We start from the raw sequence: 16,268 nt of genomic DNA, 5'->3' as shown, positions 1-16,268 counted from the left end.
CATTAAAAAAGTCATAGTATAAAATGTTGAAAAAAGTTGTGAAAAACATTGTCAAAAATCGTCATTTATAAAAGTCAGGTTATATTATTGCAAGAAATGACATCAAAAAAGTCATCGTGGAGTACGACTAAGAAATGTCAAAGCATAGTATGCAGATGCAGAACAACCACTGCTCCACCGGCTCCGTCTTGGCAAGGTGCAAGATTTCTGCACACGAACATCTATGCTGTGTTTCCCTTTTGTGACTTTTGTGATGTTTTCGACATACCATGCTATGACAGTTTCAATTACATTTTCGGCATACTGTGCTATGACTATTTATTTATTTTTTTTTGGACATTTTTATATGACGACTTTTTGATGACATCTTACAACTACAGATGCACCGAATATTCGGTAACCAAATATATTCGGCCGAAAATTGCAAAAAAACCCACACATTCGGTATTCAGTGGAATAAGTTAAAAGCAAGGCCGAATAATAGCGGCGCGTTTTGATAACGCAATCAAACAGCGTGTCAAATCAAATGTCGGCAGCGTGGCGATCCGTCCGTCACCGCACTCGCATTTGCGACTAAAAGCGAGCAAAATATGCTTAAATCATTTTACACACGCTGTGCGAGCAGCCTACAGATTTCAACCAGCAGCAGAAACGAAAGGCGAATCCCACCGATTGAGGGTTGAACGGGGGTCACAGACACAGACAGGAATGTATTCCTGTCAAATACGGCGGCCATCGGCTTACTGGCGACGGATAAGTCGGCTCCAATAATATCCTCCTCTTGGTGTGTGGACAGCCGAGCCAGCCGAACACAGGTATGTGACGTGTCAGAGGAGAAACAAGCCGTTCACATTTCTCTCTTTGTGGCAGGTAACGGTCCACAAACCTCACCGCACTTTAGGGACTGTTCTTTACTTATGAAGGGACTGTTCTTTACTTATGAAGGGACTTGTCAGGGGAGGAGGGTGGCTGGTTGATTTTTATTTTATTTATTTATTTTATTTTGATCCCCCCTATGTTAATCACTTATTGATGCTGTTTTTGAAGTATGAATAAGTCAATAAGTAATTTATTCCATTGAAATATCATTGATGTATTATAGAAAAGTGATTTATCTTTTCATAAATGACAAAAGGCACATCTGCCTCATTTTCACTGTGGTATCTTGATACTACTCAGAACCATGATATTTTCACAGGTATCGTACAGTGGGATCCAATTTTGGTACCGTGACAACACTAATCTGGAGGGGGTTTCATCTGCACGATATTTGGTATTCGGTATTCGGCCAAGCGCTTAATATTATTCGGCTTTGACTTCGGCCACAAATTTTCATTTCGGTGCATCCCTACTTACAACATACTAGACCACAATGTATTTCATGACATTTTTGGGGTGGGGGTGTTTTTCCACGTGACATTTTGTCATAAAAGTTTTCAACATACAATCTGCCTTTTTTTAATATTTTTCAACAGAATTTACTATGACTTTTTCAATGACGTTCATTGACATATTATGCTATTACTATTTTTGAGACATTTTTATGTTTCTGGACATCGTATACTGTGACTTTTATGAGATTTATTCAGCTGACTATACTGTGACAATTACGATGATTATGGACCTGCTACTTTGACTTTCTTAATGACATCTTTCAGTAGTTTTTTTCAACATAATATACTATGTTTTTACATGATTTTTGGACGACATGCTATACTATGACGTTTATTCATATTTTTGTATGACATACTATATTATGGCTTTTTTTCGTGATTTTGAACGACATTCTATACTGATGTTTTTCACATTTTTGGACGACATGCTATACTATGATGTTTATTCATATTTTTGTATGACATACTATACTATGGCTTTTTTTTTCATGATTTTCGATATACAATACGTTTTTGACAGTTTTTTCGGCATACCATACAATTAAGTTCCTTCGCCATGCTATACTATAACGTTTTTCAAGGTTTTTCTACATATGATGTTTTATGACATGCTATATTATGATGTTCTTGATCGTTTTTTGCCATTACTTTTTTAACACAGTATTCTGTGCAATTTTACCACTTTTATTGACATACTATATTATGAAATAAAATGTCATAAAATAGTATGTCAAGAGATGTCACAGATGTCATTAACATTATCTTTGGTTAGTTTGGTTTGGTTAGGCCATAGTATAGAATGTAACAAAATGTCATTACAAAAGCTATACAATATTATGTTGAAAAACGTCATCAAAGAAGTCATAACATAGTATGACCAGAAATGCCGTTTTAAAAAAGTCATCTTATGGTATATCCAAAATTGTCATCTTCAAGTTATAGTGTACAAAATCAAAAAATTTCCATCAGTAAAAAATGTCACAGTATATTACGTTGAAAAACATGGACAAACATCGTTGAGTATACTGAAAGATGTCCTGAAAAAATGTAGTATAATACCAGGAAATCAACAGAGTAGTCATAGTATGCGATGTCCATGGATAGCATGTACAAAGTCCTCATTAAAAAAAGGTCTTCGTGCAGTATGTCCAAAAACATTGAAAAAATTATCGTTGAGTATGTTAAAAAGTGTCATAAAGAAATGACAGGTATACTTTTTCATGCTTCTTGTAATGATATAGAACATTTTAAAAAACTAAACAAAGCCGTAGCGTTCTATGTTGAAAAGTGTCATGAGAATATTTGTGGTATAGTATCCGATTTACTCCCGTGAATTACTATACCGTTTTGTTTTTTTTTAACATAATACACTGACATTTTCATGACTATAATTAAAATACTTATATAATAATAATAATTATCTCCTTTTCCTCATGCCGTTTTGAAATTATGATGCAATATCTCAAATTGTCAGAGACCCAAAGATAATCTTAGACAAAATTTTGGGGGTCAGCCACCTGTTGGCTGGAACACGGTACTGCAACTTAAATGGTTCAAAATGGCCTCTGAATATCTGAAGGGTTGGAATTAGCTGCGGCTGCAGAGACTACAACGACAGATCCGGGACATAATAAATAGAGACAGAAACTTTTCTAGGATCAGGTAGCATCAGTTTATTATTATTTACTGTAAATGCATGAGTGTTAAAATATGCTGCTTAATGTTCCACAATGTCGCTGGCTTGTGAATACAGCCCAGTATGTTCGGGCTGACGGACACAGAATGCAATGCACTTTTTTCATTTTAAACATGTCACAACATTGCTGGCTATTGAATGCAGCCTGGTACATAAAAGGCTGATGGGTTTTTATTTTTATGTTTCTTACAATATTCTTTTAAACATATCTGCTGTTTGTTGAATGCAGCCTAGTTGTTATTGTTTGTAGGTGTCTCGGCTGCAACAAGAACACTGCCAGGTGCTGAGCACAGCCCCGGCAACGTTGCAGGAAGTCACGGTTGGTCAAACAGGAAGTCGTCTTAGTCGTCCAGGAAGAAGTAGTTTCCGCTCTTCTTCTGTTCTGTGTCCTGGGAGACAGAGGGGACACAGGTCAGTCTTTAAACACAACTGTATTTGCAAGTCGAGGTGTTGACGGCAAAAATCACGGTCGGTTTGTGAAGCTGATATCTGTGTGCTGGGATGTGCACACTTCAGCACATAACGCAATACAGTGTCTACTCTTTGGGACACAATAAGTAACAGTACTATATTAATGTAACTGTCACTTGAAAAGAAGTGACTTATGTAAGTCTTGGACTTAGGTCGGCAGCAGGAGGCAGTGAAGGTATCAAAATAACGTCTCAGTCGACTGATCTGTCCTTTTAATCTCGAGTTCACTTGGTATGAATGACTTGCAGTCCGTTAACTATCCGTGTTCGTACCTTGATGGAGTTTTGCTTGTTGATGCGCGGTCTGAAGTTGTTCGGGTCTCGCCTGAACGTGATTTCCAACAGCGACAGAAACCTGTTCATCCCCGCTAACAGACCCTGAGGACTGACGGACACACAGGGACAATCAGATTTATAGATAACAGTAACAATCAGACGTAAATAAATTAAATCATCACAGGGAGTTTGTTTAGCTAACGCTGGGAGCGTTTCATTTAAAGGTCTTACGTGTTAGCTGCGGTCATCTTGGAGGGAATACCGTCGAACACAATGACTCTGTCGGCCAGGTAGGTCGCCATGATGAAGTCGTGCTCCACCACAAACGCTGTCTTCTTCGCGTGGAGGATGTACCTACACGCGCATACACACACCAGAGACACAGTCAGACAGGCGGACGATGGAGGACGTAAAGACAGTGAGGGAAATAAGGGATGTGGAGGAAAAGGGAATGAGGAGTTGGAGGAAGGGGTGAAGTATGAAGGAAAGATGAGCAAGGTAGGAAGAGAAATATAAAGGAAATATTAGGGAATAAAGGAAAAGTGAGGGAAGAGGAGCCAGGGTGAAAAAAGGGGGGAGATATAATTGAAAGGTGAGCGAAAAAAAAAGGAATTGAGGGAGAAAAGGGGGGAAATATGATGGAAGGGAAGAAAATATGGAGGAAAAGTAACAGGAAGTATAAAGAAAAAATGAGGGTTAAAAAGGAGACGGAATGATAGTGGAAAAGTACGGGAGGAAGAGAAGAAAATAAAGAAAAAACGGTGGAATGGAGGAAAATATAAAGGAAAAGTGAGGTTGGAAGGAAGGGAAAAGAGAGGGAAATATGAAAGAATAAAAAGGGAATACAGGAAGGAAATATAACGGGAAAGAGGGGATATATAAAGGAAAAATGAGGGAGTACGGAAGGAAAATATGAAGAAAACGTGAGGGTGGAGGAGAGAGAATTTTGAAGGACAAGTGAGAAAGGAAGGGAAATATGAGGGGAAAAGTTAGTGATGAAGAAAAGGAAAAATTAGGGTAGAAGGGAAAGTGAGGGAAGAAGAGTGGGAGGTATGGAGGAAAAGCGAGGGTGAAAAAAGGGGAATAATAATGGAAAAGTAGGGCGGGAAGAAAAGCAAGTATGAAGGAAAAATGAGGAAGTACGGGAGAGAAATATGAGGAAAAAGCTGAGGACGGAAGGGAGGAAATATTAAGGAAGGAGAGGGAGGATGTAGAGAAAAGGGAAGGAAGCGAGGACAGATGAGAGGAGACGTGGGAGCAGAGGAGGGATGAAGCTACACTCTTCCCGTTACTGTACGAAATGGAAAAGTGTTTGTGACCTCTTGATGACCCTGGCGGCCATCAATCTCTGCTCGGAGTCCAGGTAGGCCGAAGGTTCGTCGATCAGGTAAACGTCAGCTGGTTTCCCCAAACACAGAGTGAGCGCGACTCTCTGCAGCTCACCACCCGACAGGTTCTGCACCTGAAGGCAGGAGGAAGAGGAGGAGGAAGGGGTTAGTCGCTCATTATGTCACAACATCAACGAGGACTTCTGCTTGTAATGGAGTATTTGTCCACAGTGTTACGGATACTTCTGCTTGAGTTAAAGATCAGAGCACTTCCTCCACCTCTGCTTCCTGTGTGATGCGACTCTGGGTAAGAACATGCAGGTAAGTGTGTGTGTGTGAGCGTCTTACATCCTGGTCGATGATGCTCTCTATCTGCAGCGGCTTCATGACGTCGGTGATGAACTGCGGGTGAGTGTAGGCGTCTCTGATCTTCTCGTGCAGCAGGGCTCTGACACTGCCCTGCACGCACACACACACACACACACACACAGAAACACAAACTCTTCACATCTTCAAACATTCGACTCATCTGTCAAACTGAAGGCATCACACTGGACTCGATGAGCAAACTGACTGAACAGACCTTGAACTTTGGGCTGATGGTCTGAGGCTTGTAGCTGACGTTCAGGATGGGAACCTCACCTGGGTGGGAGAGAGCGCACAGGTGAGTCAGTGTGTTCATACATTTCACTGTGTGTGTGTGTGTGTGTACATGTGTGATACTCACCTCCACCGTCAGGTTTGAGTCCTCCAGCCAACATCCTGATGAAGGTGGTCTTCCCCGTGCCTGCAGACACACAAACAGAAATGCAAACATTAAACACACTGCGCAGATCGATCCTATGACTTTTCATTTAGCGCCACCTGCAGGTCAAACTTGTTTGTTTGTTTAGGACCAAACAGGAGGTGACGGCTGACACTGGACGATGCCTTGGTGCCGATACGATAACTAAACTTTTTCCCCTGAAGAACCATATTTTATTTTTCTACAAAACTATTTTTTATTCAACAAAGGAAGCCAACGTTTTCATGTTAAATGTTATCTAAACAAGAGTTCACAACTACAATTATCACCTTGGTAAACCGAGCGTAAACCGTTCCTGAGATATGACGTTTAATAATGACCAGAGAAGTGTTTTATGCAGAACATGATGATGTCACAGTGAAGGTGACCTTTGACCTTTTGGATATAAAATCTCATCACTTCATTATTTTATCCTGTTAGACATTAGTGTGAAGTTTTGTCATAATTAGTGAATGAATTCTTGAGTTATGGCCAAAAACATATTTTGTGAGGTCACAGTGATCTTGACCTTTGACCAACAAGTTCTAATCTGTTCATTCTTCAGTCCAAGTGGACGTTTGTGCCAAATTTGAATAAATTCCCTCAAAGCCATTTGAGATATCACATTCTGAAGATGAGACGGATGCAAGGCCAAAGTGACCTTGACCTTTGACTACCAAAGTCAAGTTAATTGTTGAGTCCAAGTTAACGTTTGTGCCAAATTTAAAGAAATCCCCTCGAGATGTTCTTTAGCATTCACAGTGACACTGACCTTTGATGTAAGACGCCCAAATTCTAATCAGTTTATCATTTAGTACAAGCGGAGGTTTGGGCCAAATTTGAAGAAACTCCCTTGAGGCGTTCTTGAGATATTGCGTTCATGAGAATGGGACTGATGTACGGACAACCTGAAACATGATGCCTCCGGCCACGGCTCTCACCGGCACAGAGGCACGATAAAAATCTGTCTTCAAACTGGATAAATACATAAAATCTGGCGCAGAGTTTCGTGGTGCCCACATGGTGAATACGACTGATTTTGGTGATCCCGTGACTTTTCTTGTAGCGCCACCATGAGGTTGACATTTTTGGGTTTTAGTAAAATGTCTTAACTACTAAATGAATTACCATGAAACTGTGCGATGATGTCATTTTTATAAATTGTCATCGTGGTGTGAACTAGCGCAGTAAACATATTGTGAAAAACTGCAATTCTGATGTCAGGTTTTTTTTTTAGTACGTTGTAATAAAGTATCAGAAGAAAGCGGCACTTTAAAATGTAACTTATTTCTTTTTATTGGTGCCTTTTGTGTCGAGTTCAATGATCGATTTGTTCAATAAAAGAACGTTGGAAATAATTAGTCAAAATTGAAATCATGATGATGCAAACGATTATGTTTTGACTTTGAAAACATGCCGTAGGCTGGATGCTTATTCATTGATGATGTATTTGTAAACAAATACGCAGGCCTAGTCGTGGCACTACGTGGCGCTCTAACATTGCTTTAAAGACCAGTCCGGGGTAAAATTGATCTGGGGTGTATTCCTTGATGATCCCGAGTTGAAGTGTGCCTTGGGAAGCAAAATCATGCGAATAGGATGTAGCGCTATGTAGACAGCTTCAGCGTATACTAGCGGAATGGCTAAAAAGGCTAACTCTAAGGGCACAGCATGGAACCCCACTTAAAAGCTATCGTTGAACCCACTTCCAGTGCACAGAATCACACCACACTTTGGTGGTCGACTGCGACAGATCCTAACATCATACCAAAAGCAACGAGAACTTCTGAGGTGATCAGAGATTTCATTTAAGGTGCTGACACACCAGGCCGACGGTCAGCCTGTTGGCCAATGTCGGGCTGTCGGTGAGCGTCTGTCGCCCTAGTCTTTGTGGTGTGTCCCGCACTGTTGGCACTAGTCAAACCCCTGTCGACAGCTTTTCGGCCGATTGAGCATGTTGAATCAGCGGCAGAGCTTGTTGGTGAGAGAGATCACTCTGATTGGCTGTTCAGGTTTTATTCCCTCGCCCCTGTAGCGAGTGAATCTGCCTGTAGTGAAACAGGTGCTTCCTCCTCAGGCTCCACTTCACTCAGCTGCCCCACAGACCCGCTGCTGCTTCACACTTTAACCTGAATAACAAACCGGAGCTAGCTGGGAGGCTAGTGGAGCGTTAGCCGCAGCATGACCGGAGGGAAGCACAGCCAGTTAGCCTCCGCTAGTCTCTGAGCTAGCCCCGGCTCTCTGTTTGGATCCAACCGGAGCACCGAGCCCTGGTTTGTTATTCAGGTTAAAGTGGGAAGAAGCAGCGGGTTTATCGGGCAGCTGAGTGAAGTGGAGCCTGAGGAGGAAACACCGGGACCGTCTGGATGTAATAGTCCGTGGAGGTGCTGCGGTGCTCGGCTGCACAGATAGGAAACCCCTCGGCTGACAGGATGTACCACTCTCTCACTCCGCTCTCTCTCGCGCAGGCGCAGAACGTACGTGCTACTTGGCCGTCGGATGTAGTCCGTGTAGTGTGTTCAAATGCAACTGACACAGGGCGATGTGAGGCGACGTAGACGACGCAACAGTTGGCTTTCGTCGCCACTAGTTCTTTGATGTCGGTTTGGTGTGTCCGCACCTTTAAAAAGATTGTTTGCAACTGTATTACTGACCTAGACCAAACTAACTGCTGCCGCCATCTTGGAAAGATGTAACGTAATCTGAAGTCTGTGGAAGGTCTCCGGGAGAGGAGGGGAGGGGGTGGTATTGAGCATGCGTGTCTTCTAAAAATCGTTTACCCTCGATTTAATTAATTTTGAAATTGTTTGACCTCAAAATAGTAATCACGATCACCAGACGATTAATTGCACAGCCTTACGTTATTGCGATATTGACTGTTATCATGTCGTGCGGCCCCAGGCTGATTCAAGGTTTTTGCAACTCAGCTGAAACAGGATCTTACAGATCTGGTACCGACACCCAAACGTTACTTTTTTCAACAGCTTGACGATTAACTTTGTTTTCTTTTTTACAAAGTTCTGAAATGTTTAATGTCTAAACACGAGCAGCAGTTTTTCCACAGTAAAATTCTGTCTTAATTCTGTCTGATAAAAATGATTCAGACTAGGACCTCAGCTGCTTACCGTTCTCTCCCAGCATCACCATGATCTCAGAGTCTGTAAACTCTCCTCCTTTGATGTCCAGCGTGAACTCGCCCATCGTCTTCGACATTTCTGGATACTGAACAACGAAAGCACATCATGGTGAAAAAGGGGAGGAGGACAGACGAAGGAAATATGGGAACAGAAGAACGAAACTGGGGGAAGGAGGATGGAAGTGACTACCAGGTGAAAAAAGACAGCGATGTAAAGATCAGATGACGTGAACACACCTGGTAGTGCCTGAGTCTCTTCACCTCCTCCTCATTGGCCGTCTCAGCCACCTTGAAGACCAACGAGGTCTCACGAAACCTGAGATTCTCCGTGGGAACGTAACCGTCCAGGAAGATATTGATGCCTGAGAGTGAAAAGGAAATTAAAGACTTCTTTTTGATGGACAAGTTGTCTTAATTTCTACTGTAAGAATCACCCATCAGTCACCAATTAGTGTTCATAACTAAATAAATTTCATCTTTTGTTTTCTCTGCTGCAGTGGAAACATGCAGACCCATGACCCGACAACCACCGTATGTTTCCATCCATTCGTTTTACACACTGTTGCATATTTACTGTGTTTATTTGTGTGTTTTGGGTTTTACCCTCTCGGACGCTGAAGGGCATGGTGACGACTCCGTAGGCGCTGGGGACTCCGTACAGACAGCAGATGAAGTCAGACAGGTAATCCAACACACTCAGGTCGTGTTCCACCACAATGATGTACCTGCAACACACAGACACACACACACTTATACACAACTCTGATACAGTTTAAGAACGATGAAGAAAACGCATAATCTGTGTGGTGATGCACTCGGATACTTTAAGCACTACAAACTGGTCGCTGTAAGCAGAGGGAGTGACTGACGGGCGTTACCTGTCCGGGGTGATGAGTGAGCGGATGGTGATGGCAGCCTTCAGCCTCTGTTTCACATCCAGGTAACTGGACGGCTCATCAAACATAAATCTGCGGCACAGAAACAAAACGTCAGTCTGCGCGTTCGCGGTCAAACGGTGGACCTACGATCGGCAGCAGCGGGTCGTTTCCTCACATGTCGGCTCTCTGGATGCAGACGACGGCGCAGGCGAACCTCTGCAGCTCTCCTCCGGACAGATCCTCCACGTTCCTCTCGCGCAGGTGACTCAGATCTGCCCGGCAACAACAAATAAACGACCAATCACAACAGAGACGTGACAAAACAACCTTTATGATGTTGGAATGTATCAATATCAACTTAACCTATTAACAAAGGAAAATAAATAACACGTTATTTTTTATCTCTGGTGTATTTTAATCATATTTTGTTCCCTTGTGTTTCTTTTCTTTTCCTTATGTTGTTGGTGTGGCTTATTTTACTTGTTGTTATTCCCATAACTACTATCTATTCATCCATCTATTTTCATTGGGTCATGGAGGCAGCAGGCCAAGCAAAGCACCCCCAGCGTCCCTCTCCCCAGCAGCGCTTTCCAGCTCGTCCTGGGGGACCCCGAGGTGTTCCTGGGATGAGATGAGGTATGTAATCTCTCCAGTGTGTTCTGGGTCTGCCCCGGGGCCTCCTACCAGTGGGACGTGCCCAGTATGGAGACGACTAACAACTACAGCTTAAATAGTTTTTGTTTTGTTACCTGCTCTTCTTTGATCTACTATAATGTGTTGTCTTCAGCTGCATTATGTTGTTTATCTGTTGGAAAACTTCAATTGTTGAATGCCACTAGTAATAAAAAAGTACTGTCTGTAGCTCTGGTTGAGGGTGAGAGGCTGTCAGCAGATAAACAGAGATCTGTGTGGGTACATGAGGCCCTAAAAAAGAGGCTGGATCATGGGGAGTAGCACCAGTTGGTCCAGGAGCTTCTCCTCCATCATGGATGTTTACAGGCAGATTTTAGGATGACTCAGGGGCAGTTTGACAACCTGCTGTCTATCATCAGGCTGTATAACTCTGAGTATCCAGCAACCGCTACCACCAGTTTCTCCTCCATTGTTTACCAACTGTAAACTTGTTGTCGTGACGACCACAGAAGGCCCGCCTCTCAAATCATCCACCTGGACAATGGGAAAAAAGATGACTTGGGGCGCCTTTTCCGCTTTGAGCTGACGTTTTTTAGACTCAAGGAGTTCAAAGCGCCTCAGCCAAAACGCCAGGCATCCAGAGTGCACAAACGACAGGCACGTGCAAGCAAAAAGCTTCATTCTCATTAAAAACTATTACAAAAAGGAGCCTCCAGCTGCTATAACACATCCTGTACGATCGGGGCCTAACCCCCAAATTCCACCAGATGCGTGTTGGTTGCGTCTGCGCCCTGGAACGGCAGCTGAGCCGATCCATTTCAATTCTAGTCAGTGTGTGTGTTTCCACTGGTTGCGGCTCCGTCACAGCTGCGGCACTCCAGAGCCCTCCGCAACAAATACGCAGGACTTCTATTTCTGCCGGAGCACATCGCAGCAATTCAGCATGGAGCAGATCGTGCAGGGCAGGAAGTCGTGCACAGAAACAAAATAAAACATCCGGTTAATTTTCAAAAATTAATCCCTGCACTACACTTTGAGAACGTCATAATGGGCGGAGGCAGGCCTGAAGTCAACAGGTCAGAGGCTTCCAGACATCATTTCACCCCGTTGACACCATGGACGAGGAGATGTTAATCATGGCGGTGCACCGAGATGTCTTCCTACTACTCCTCTGGCTTTGTGGTTCTGTTTATAGAAACTACATCTTGCTATAATTGCGAGATCTCATGGGTCCTCGTGACTCCTGCTGTGCGTGGAGCTGCACCGCTCCGCACAGCAAACACTGCCGGTGGGTGTTGACGAACGGTGGAGCATGTAGCAGATAACCAGTGCTGCTGTTCCGCAACGGACACACATCCAGTGGGATTCCGGCGTAAGATAGGCCTTTCCTACTCTTATCAGGGCTCATGTTCAGCTCTCACTGCAAGAGTCACCTCTTGTGGGATTTCAGAACAACACTTCTTCAGGGAAACTCTGACACAAAACAGGACGCAACAATGTTGTCAGACACTTCTACTAACAATCAGACCCTGTCAGGGGCAAAAAAATACCAAAGTTCCCCTTTTAAGTGTTTGTCTGAGTGTGTATATGTGTATCGTGTGTTTGTTATTTACCCAGCTGATCACAGACGATGTTCTGTGTGTCTGTGTCGTCTTTCCTGCTCAGGATGGCCCCTACTGACCCCTGCAGGCACACAGGGAGAATTACAACCAGCCCTGAAGTACTGAAATCATTTAACACACTTCAAACAATATGATTAAAACAATAATAAGATCTGTGGTGGAAGAAATATTCAGATCCTCTACTCAAGTGACAACATCACGTTGTAAAAATACTCAAGTTTACTGGCAATATGTTAAAGTATAAATCTATTTCATATATAAAATCAAAGCTATCACAGCTGTACATGAAGTGAAGTAAACATATCAACCTGCTACACTTCAGTACAGTACTTGAGTAAATGTACTTGGTTGCTTTCCTGCTGTGAACAGGAAGTGCTGAGCTGGCTTACCTTGACAGTCTTTGGGATCTGGTCGACGTACTGCGGTTTGACGATGGCCCGCAGGTCGTCCTCCAGGATTTTGGTGAAATAGTTCTGCAGCTCAGAACCTCTGAAGTAGGTCAAGATCTCCTGCCAGTCTGGAGGATTCTGGGGAACAACACAGTCACGTACATGACATTAACATGTGGACAAAGAGAGAGCACGTGAAACAGCAGAGAGGTTTAATGCATATTGTTTGTTATCTCTGCTCTGACAGCAACCAGCCGAGTGTTTGACTTGAAACCGGCACAGTACAGACCGCGACACACGACTGCTCCTGATTTGACTCCTGTAGATACATTTAATAAGTCGCTTAGACTGTTAAAATATCTCATAAATATCTAAGTGATGTCACTTTAGGGACAGGAATCGAGAAGCAGTTTTAAACTATCTGATCAAACTGAATCGTATGCTCCTGTATATGTGTATTTTCTGTAAGTGATGAGGGACAACATTAATTAGCTAATTAATCAATGAGCTGGATTTGGAGTATTGTCCTTATCAGTACAAGAGCCAATCTTTTCTTATCACACAGGGTTTTTCAGCAAACGAAGCTTTCAGTCGATCAGTTGGTCAGAAGAGAAAATGGCAGCTGTGAGCAGCTACACCCACGTCTTATCTCGTCAGCACAGCACCGCCTCTAACACCAGATCACACCGCAACGTGTCGGCTTTACAGAAACATGACAGTGTGTCTGAACACTCACATCGTATCTGCCCAGGTTGGGTTTCTGTTTTCCAGCCAGGATCTTCAGAGCTGTAGACTTGCCGATACCGTTGGTCCCCACCAATCCCAGCACCTCACCGGGCCGGGGGATCGGCAGTCTGCACGCACACACACACACACACACACACATAAACCACATTATAAACACAGCAACACATGTAGAGCGACACCAAGATCTCAGTATTCTTCAAACACAGTGTAGCAGTGGTGGAAGTACTCTGCACCCACACAGCAACGTAAAAATACTCTGTTACAGGTTAGCCACGCATTTAAATACTTTACATTCAGTTTAGTTCAGTGGTTCCCAACATGGGGGTCAGACCCCTCCGAAGGGTCACCAGATAAATCTGAGGGGTTGTCATGTTTGATGAGAGAGGAAAGAAGAAAATAAAGGTGCGTTCTGAATACATTTTCGTTTTACCTTTAGTAGGTCCAGCAGCTGCCCTTAAATGTTGCACGCAGTACGCACACAATCGAGACACGCTACTTTCTCGTAACACTGCACCCTGAACCCTGTTGCCCTTTTATCCGTTACCTTGGAGTCAGACGCGAGAGCTGGATGTTCAGTGACAGTGACGTCCATGTAATACAGTAAACAAGCCAACTGCACGAAAAAGGGATCAGAACATCATTTCTCTCTGACGCTACAGATTAAATAAAAGCCGGAGACTGTGTCGTATTAAGTTGCTGTGAGCTGTAAAAGAAGATGCCGTTATCTCAGAGCCTGACGAGGAAAAGCGTCTCTTCCTGAGGGCAGCTGCTTGTACCAAGGAGCAAAATCTGGGGACCAAAATGCCCCCAGAAGGCACACTGACTGACACAACAACAACAACAACAATAAAAAAAAAAAAAAAAAAACCTGCTTGACTTTAAGAACCTCAGTTGCCTGAGAGGTCTCCGACTGATGACTCAAATAATCAGCGTACCGATGCAGTTTGAAGGAGTTGGCGCAGTATCTGTGTGTGGTTTCCTTCTCCAGGTTGCTGGGCAGGTTGACGATCGACAACGCTCCGAACGGACATTTCTACAATGACAAAGGACAGCCAGACTTAAAATAAAAACATGGATGCAGTAACTCTTTTTATCGACCCTTCAGATTGTCTTGATTGACTGAAGGGCAAATCAGATGACAGAATGCTGAACTAAAAGTCTCATGAGGCTGCTGATGAAAGACCAGCTATCACAATGTCTTAACTAACTAGACTTAAATGTGACTTCAGGTGTTATTACCTTGATGCAGATGCCGCAGCCTATGCACAGAGACTCTGAGATCCAGGCAATCTTACTCTGTGGAGTCACCTCGATACACAGCTTACCTGCAAACACACACACATTGAGTACAGTTTAGTTTTGAAGTGTTGCAGCTGATTCTACTTCTGACAGCTAAATCTTTCTGGACATGAACAACATGAGCGACTACATGAGCGCTCACCCATGCGGACCACTGGGCAGCTTTTCTTGCACTCCTGACGGCATTTCTTCGGTTTGCATTTGTCGTGGTTGACGATGGCGATCCTGGTGTTTTTGTCTGCCATGATGGAGGGCTGGAATGACGGACGCTAGCACCTGTGGAGCTGAACAAGAAGACGGGAGTTATCTGGGTGGTTAATGACGAGGCAGGCTGATGAAGGAAATGAAGGTAGAATGTTGGTTTTCATCCGACGCACACATTCAGAGAGTCAGGCACCACAGTCAATAGAGACACTATCTAAATTGCAGTGGTTCAGGCTCAAACCTGTGTCCTCATTCACACTGCTCACTCTGCTGAAGCAACACATTTCAATTCTGAACAAAAACGCACAGCCTTTGCCTTGAACAATGGGCATGCAGCACCACGGCCCTGCACCAGCCTCTACCTGCTCCTGACTGCAACCACAGCTAGCGCTCCCTGGCTTTAATGCAGATCCCAGTCTGGTGGGTTTTCATTTCAAGGCATCAAGAGGTGGAACTGACGTAAATTAATCTGCTGCGAAGCGGTCAAGTTAGCGCCACGCAGTGTTTTTTGAGAAGAGAGAGTCACACCAGACTCCATTTAAAAGCCTGGCCTTTTATTGTTGCCTCGCCACTGAACGTACATGCCCGTCATTATACGTGATTTACGGCCTTTAACCAGTCGGCGGTGTCCGCCCTTTCAACCCGGCATACATTTAACACATGAAGTAAACACGCGTGATTAAATATGAAGGTTAGACTGTTATTTTCTATGAATAACATCCCAAAGGAGAGACGCAACGTGACGGGCGGTGTCGAGCACCAAAGTTGGATTTATCCTTAAATAACCTGCCGATGAGTGAGTCATTCATATGCCGAATTCATCAACCGACCGTAAAGACTGACAAGACGTCTTGTATCGTGGCCTTTTATGTGTATATAAATGTCGATGAGCGGGAAAAGCTTAAATTGAAAAATTTTTTAACAGGATTTTGAGAGGCGAAGCGAAAACGTAATGTTGTCGGTGGGCCTCTGCTATTAATAAGAGCTGCGTTACTCTCACAATATTAACTAGCTCTACGTTTGTGCTCAGGCGGGTAAATCGATGGTTAAACGGCCACGCTGGAGGCTACACAACACCGCTTACTACGAGTATTAACCTGGAGGCTACTGTCAGCTAGCTAACGGTTGCGACATTAGCATCGGAGGCCCCGCACTTGACAGCTGCTCAGTGGGGGAACAGCGCTCGCTTTTACGGCGACACAACCCGAAAAAAGGCACGAAATCCGGGGCGATAAGTTAAAAACTCACCCCTCTTCGGCTCCCGTTCCCCGACTCGAGAGCAAACAAACGAGAAACGACGTTTAGACACAAAAAATCGGGGCTGAAACTTCTTTTTTTCCAGCAACGTGTTCGTCTCCTGGAAGCCGGCTGGAAAGATGGCGGGAGAGACGCCAACAGAGTGCGACGCTGCG

At 43.8% G+C, this 16,268-nt stretch overlaps 1 protein-coding gene across 1 annotated transcript; it reads right to left on the bottom strand.

Annotated features, from left to right (window-relative positions):
- Positions 1-3,042: 3,042 nt before the first annotated feature.
- Positions 3,043-16,257, bottom strand: abce1 (ATP-binding cassette, sub-family E (OABP), member 1). Its single transcript, XM_049567644.1, has 19 exons — positions 16,105-16,257; positions 14,795-14,936; positions 14,593-14,678; positions 14,289-14,386; positions 13,343-13,460; positions 12,607-12,744; positions 12,209-12,278; positions 10,138-10,234; positions 9,963-10,052; positions 9,688-9,809; positions 9,322-9,446; positions 9,074-9,170; positions 5,892-5,951; positions 5,748-5,806; positions 5,513-5,623; positions 5,156-5,298; positions 4,068-4,190; positions 3,834-3,945; positions 3,043-3,479 (listed from the first exon to the last, which is right to left on the bottom strand). The coding sequence occupies exons 2-19, from the start codon at positions 14,895-14,897 to the stop codon at positions 3,432-3,434; spliced, it is 1,800 nt and encodes a 599-aa protein (XP_049423601.1). The 5' UTR covers positions 14,898-14,936; positions 16,105-16,257; the 3' UTR covers positions 3,043-3,431.
- Positions 16,258-16,268: the final 11 nt, after the last annotated feature.

Source organism: Epinephelus fuscoguttatus, linkage group LG23 (genome assembly GCF_011397635.1).
Source record: "Epinephelus fuscoguttatus linkage group LG23, E.fuscoguttatus.final_Chr_v1".
NCBI classification, from domain to species: domain Eukaryota; kingdom Metazoa; phylum Chordata; class Actinopteri; order Perciformes; family Serranidae; genus Epinephelus; species Epinephelus fuscoguttatus.
This window is presented reverse-complemented; position numbering and strand designations above follow the sequence as displayed.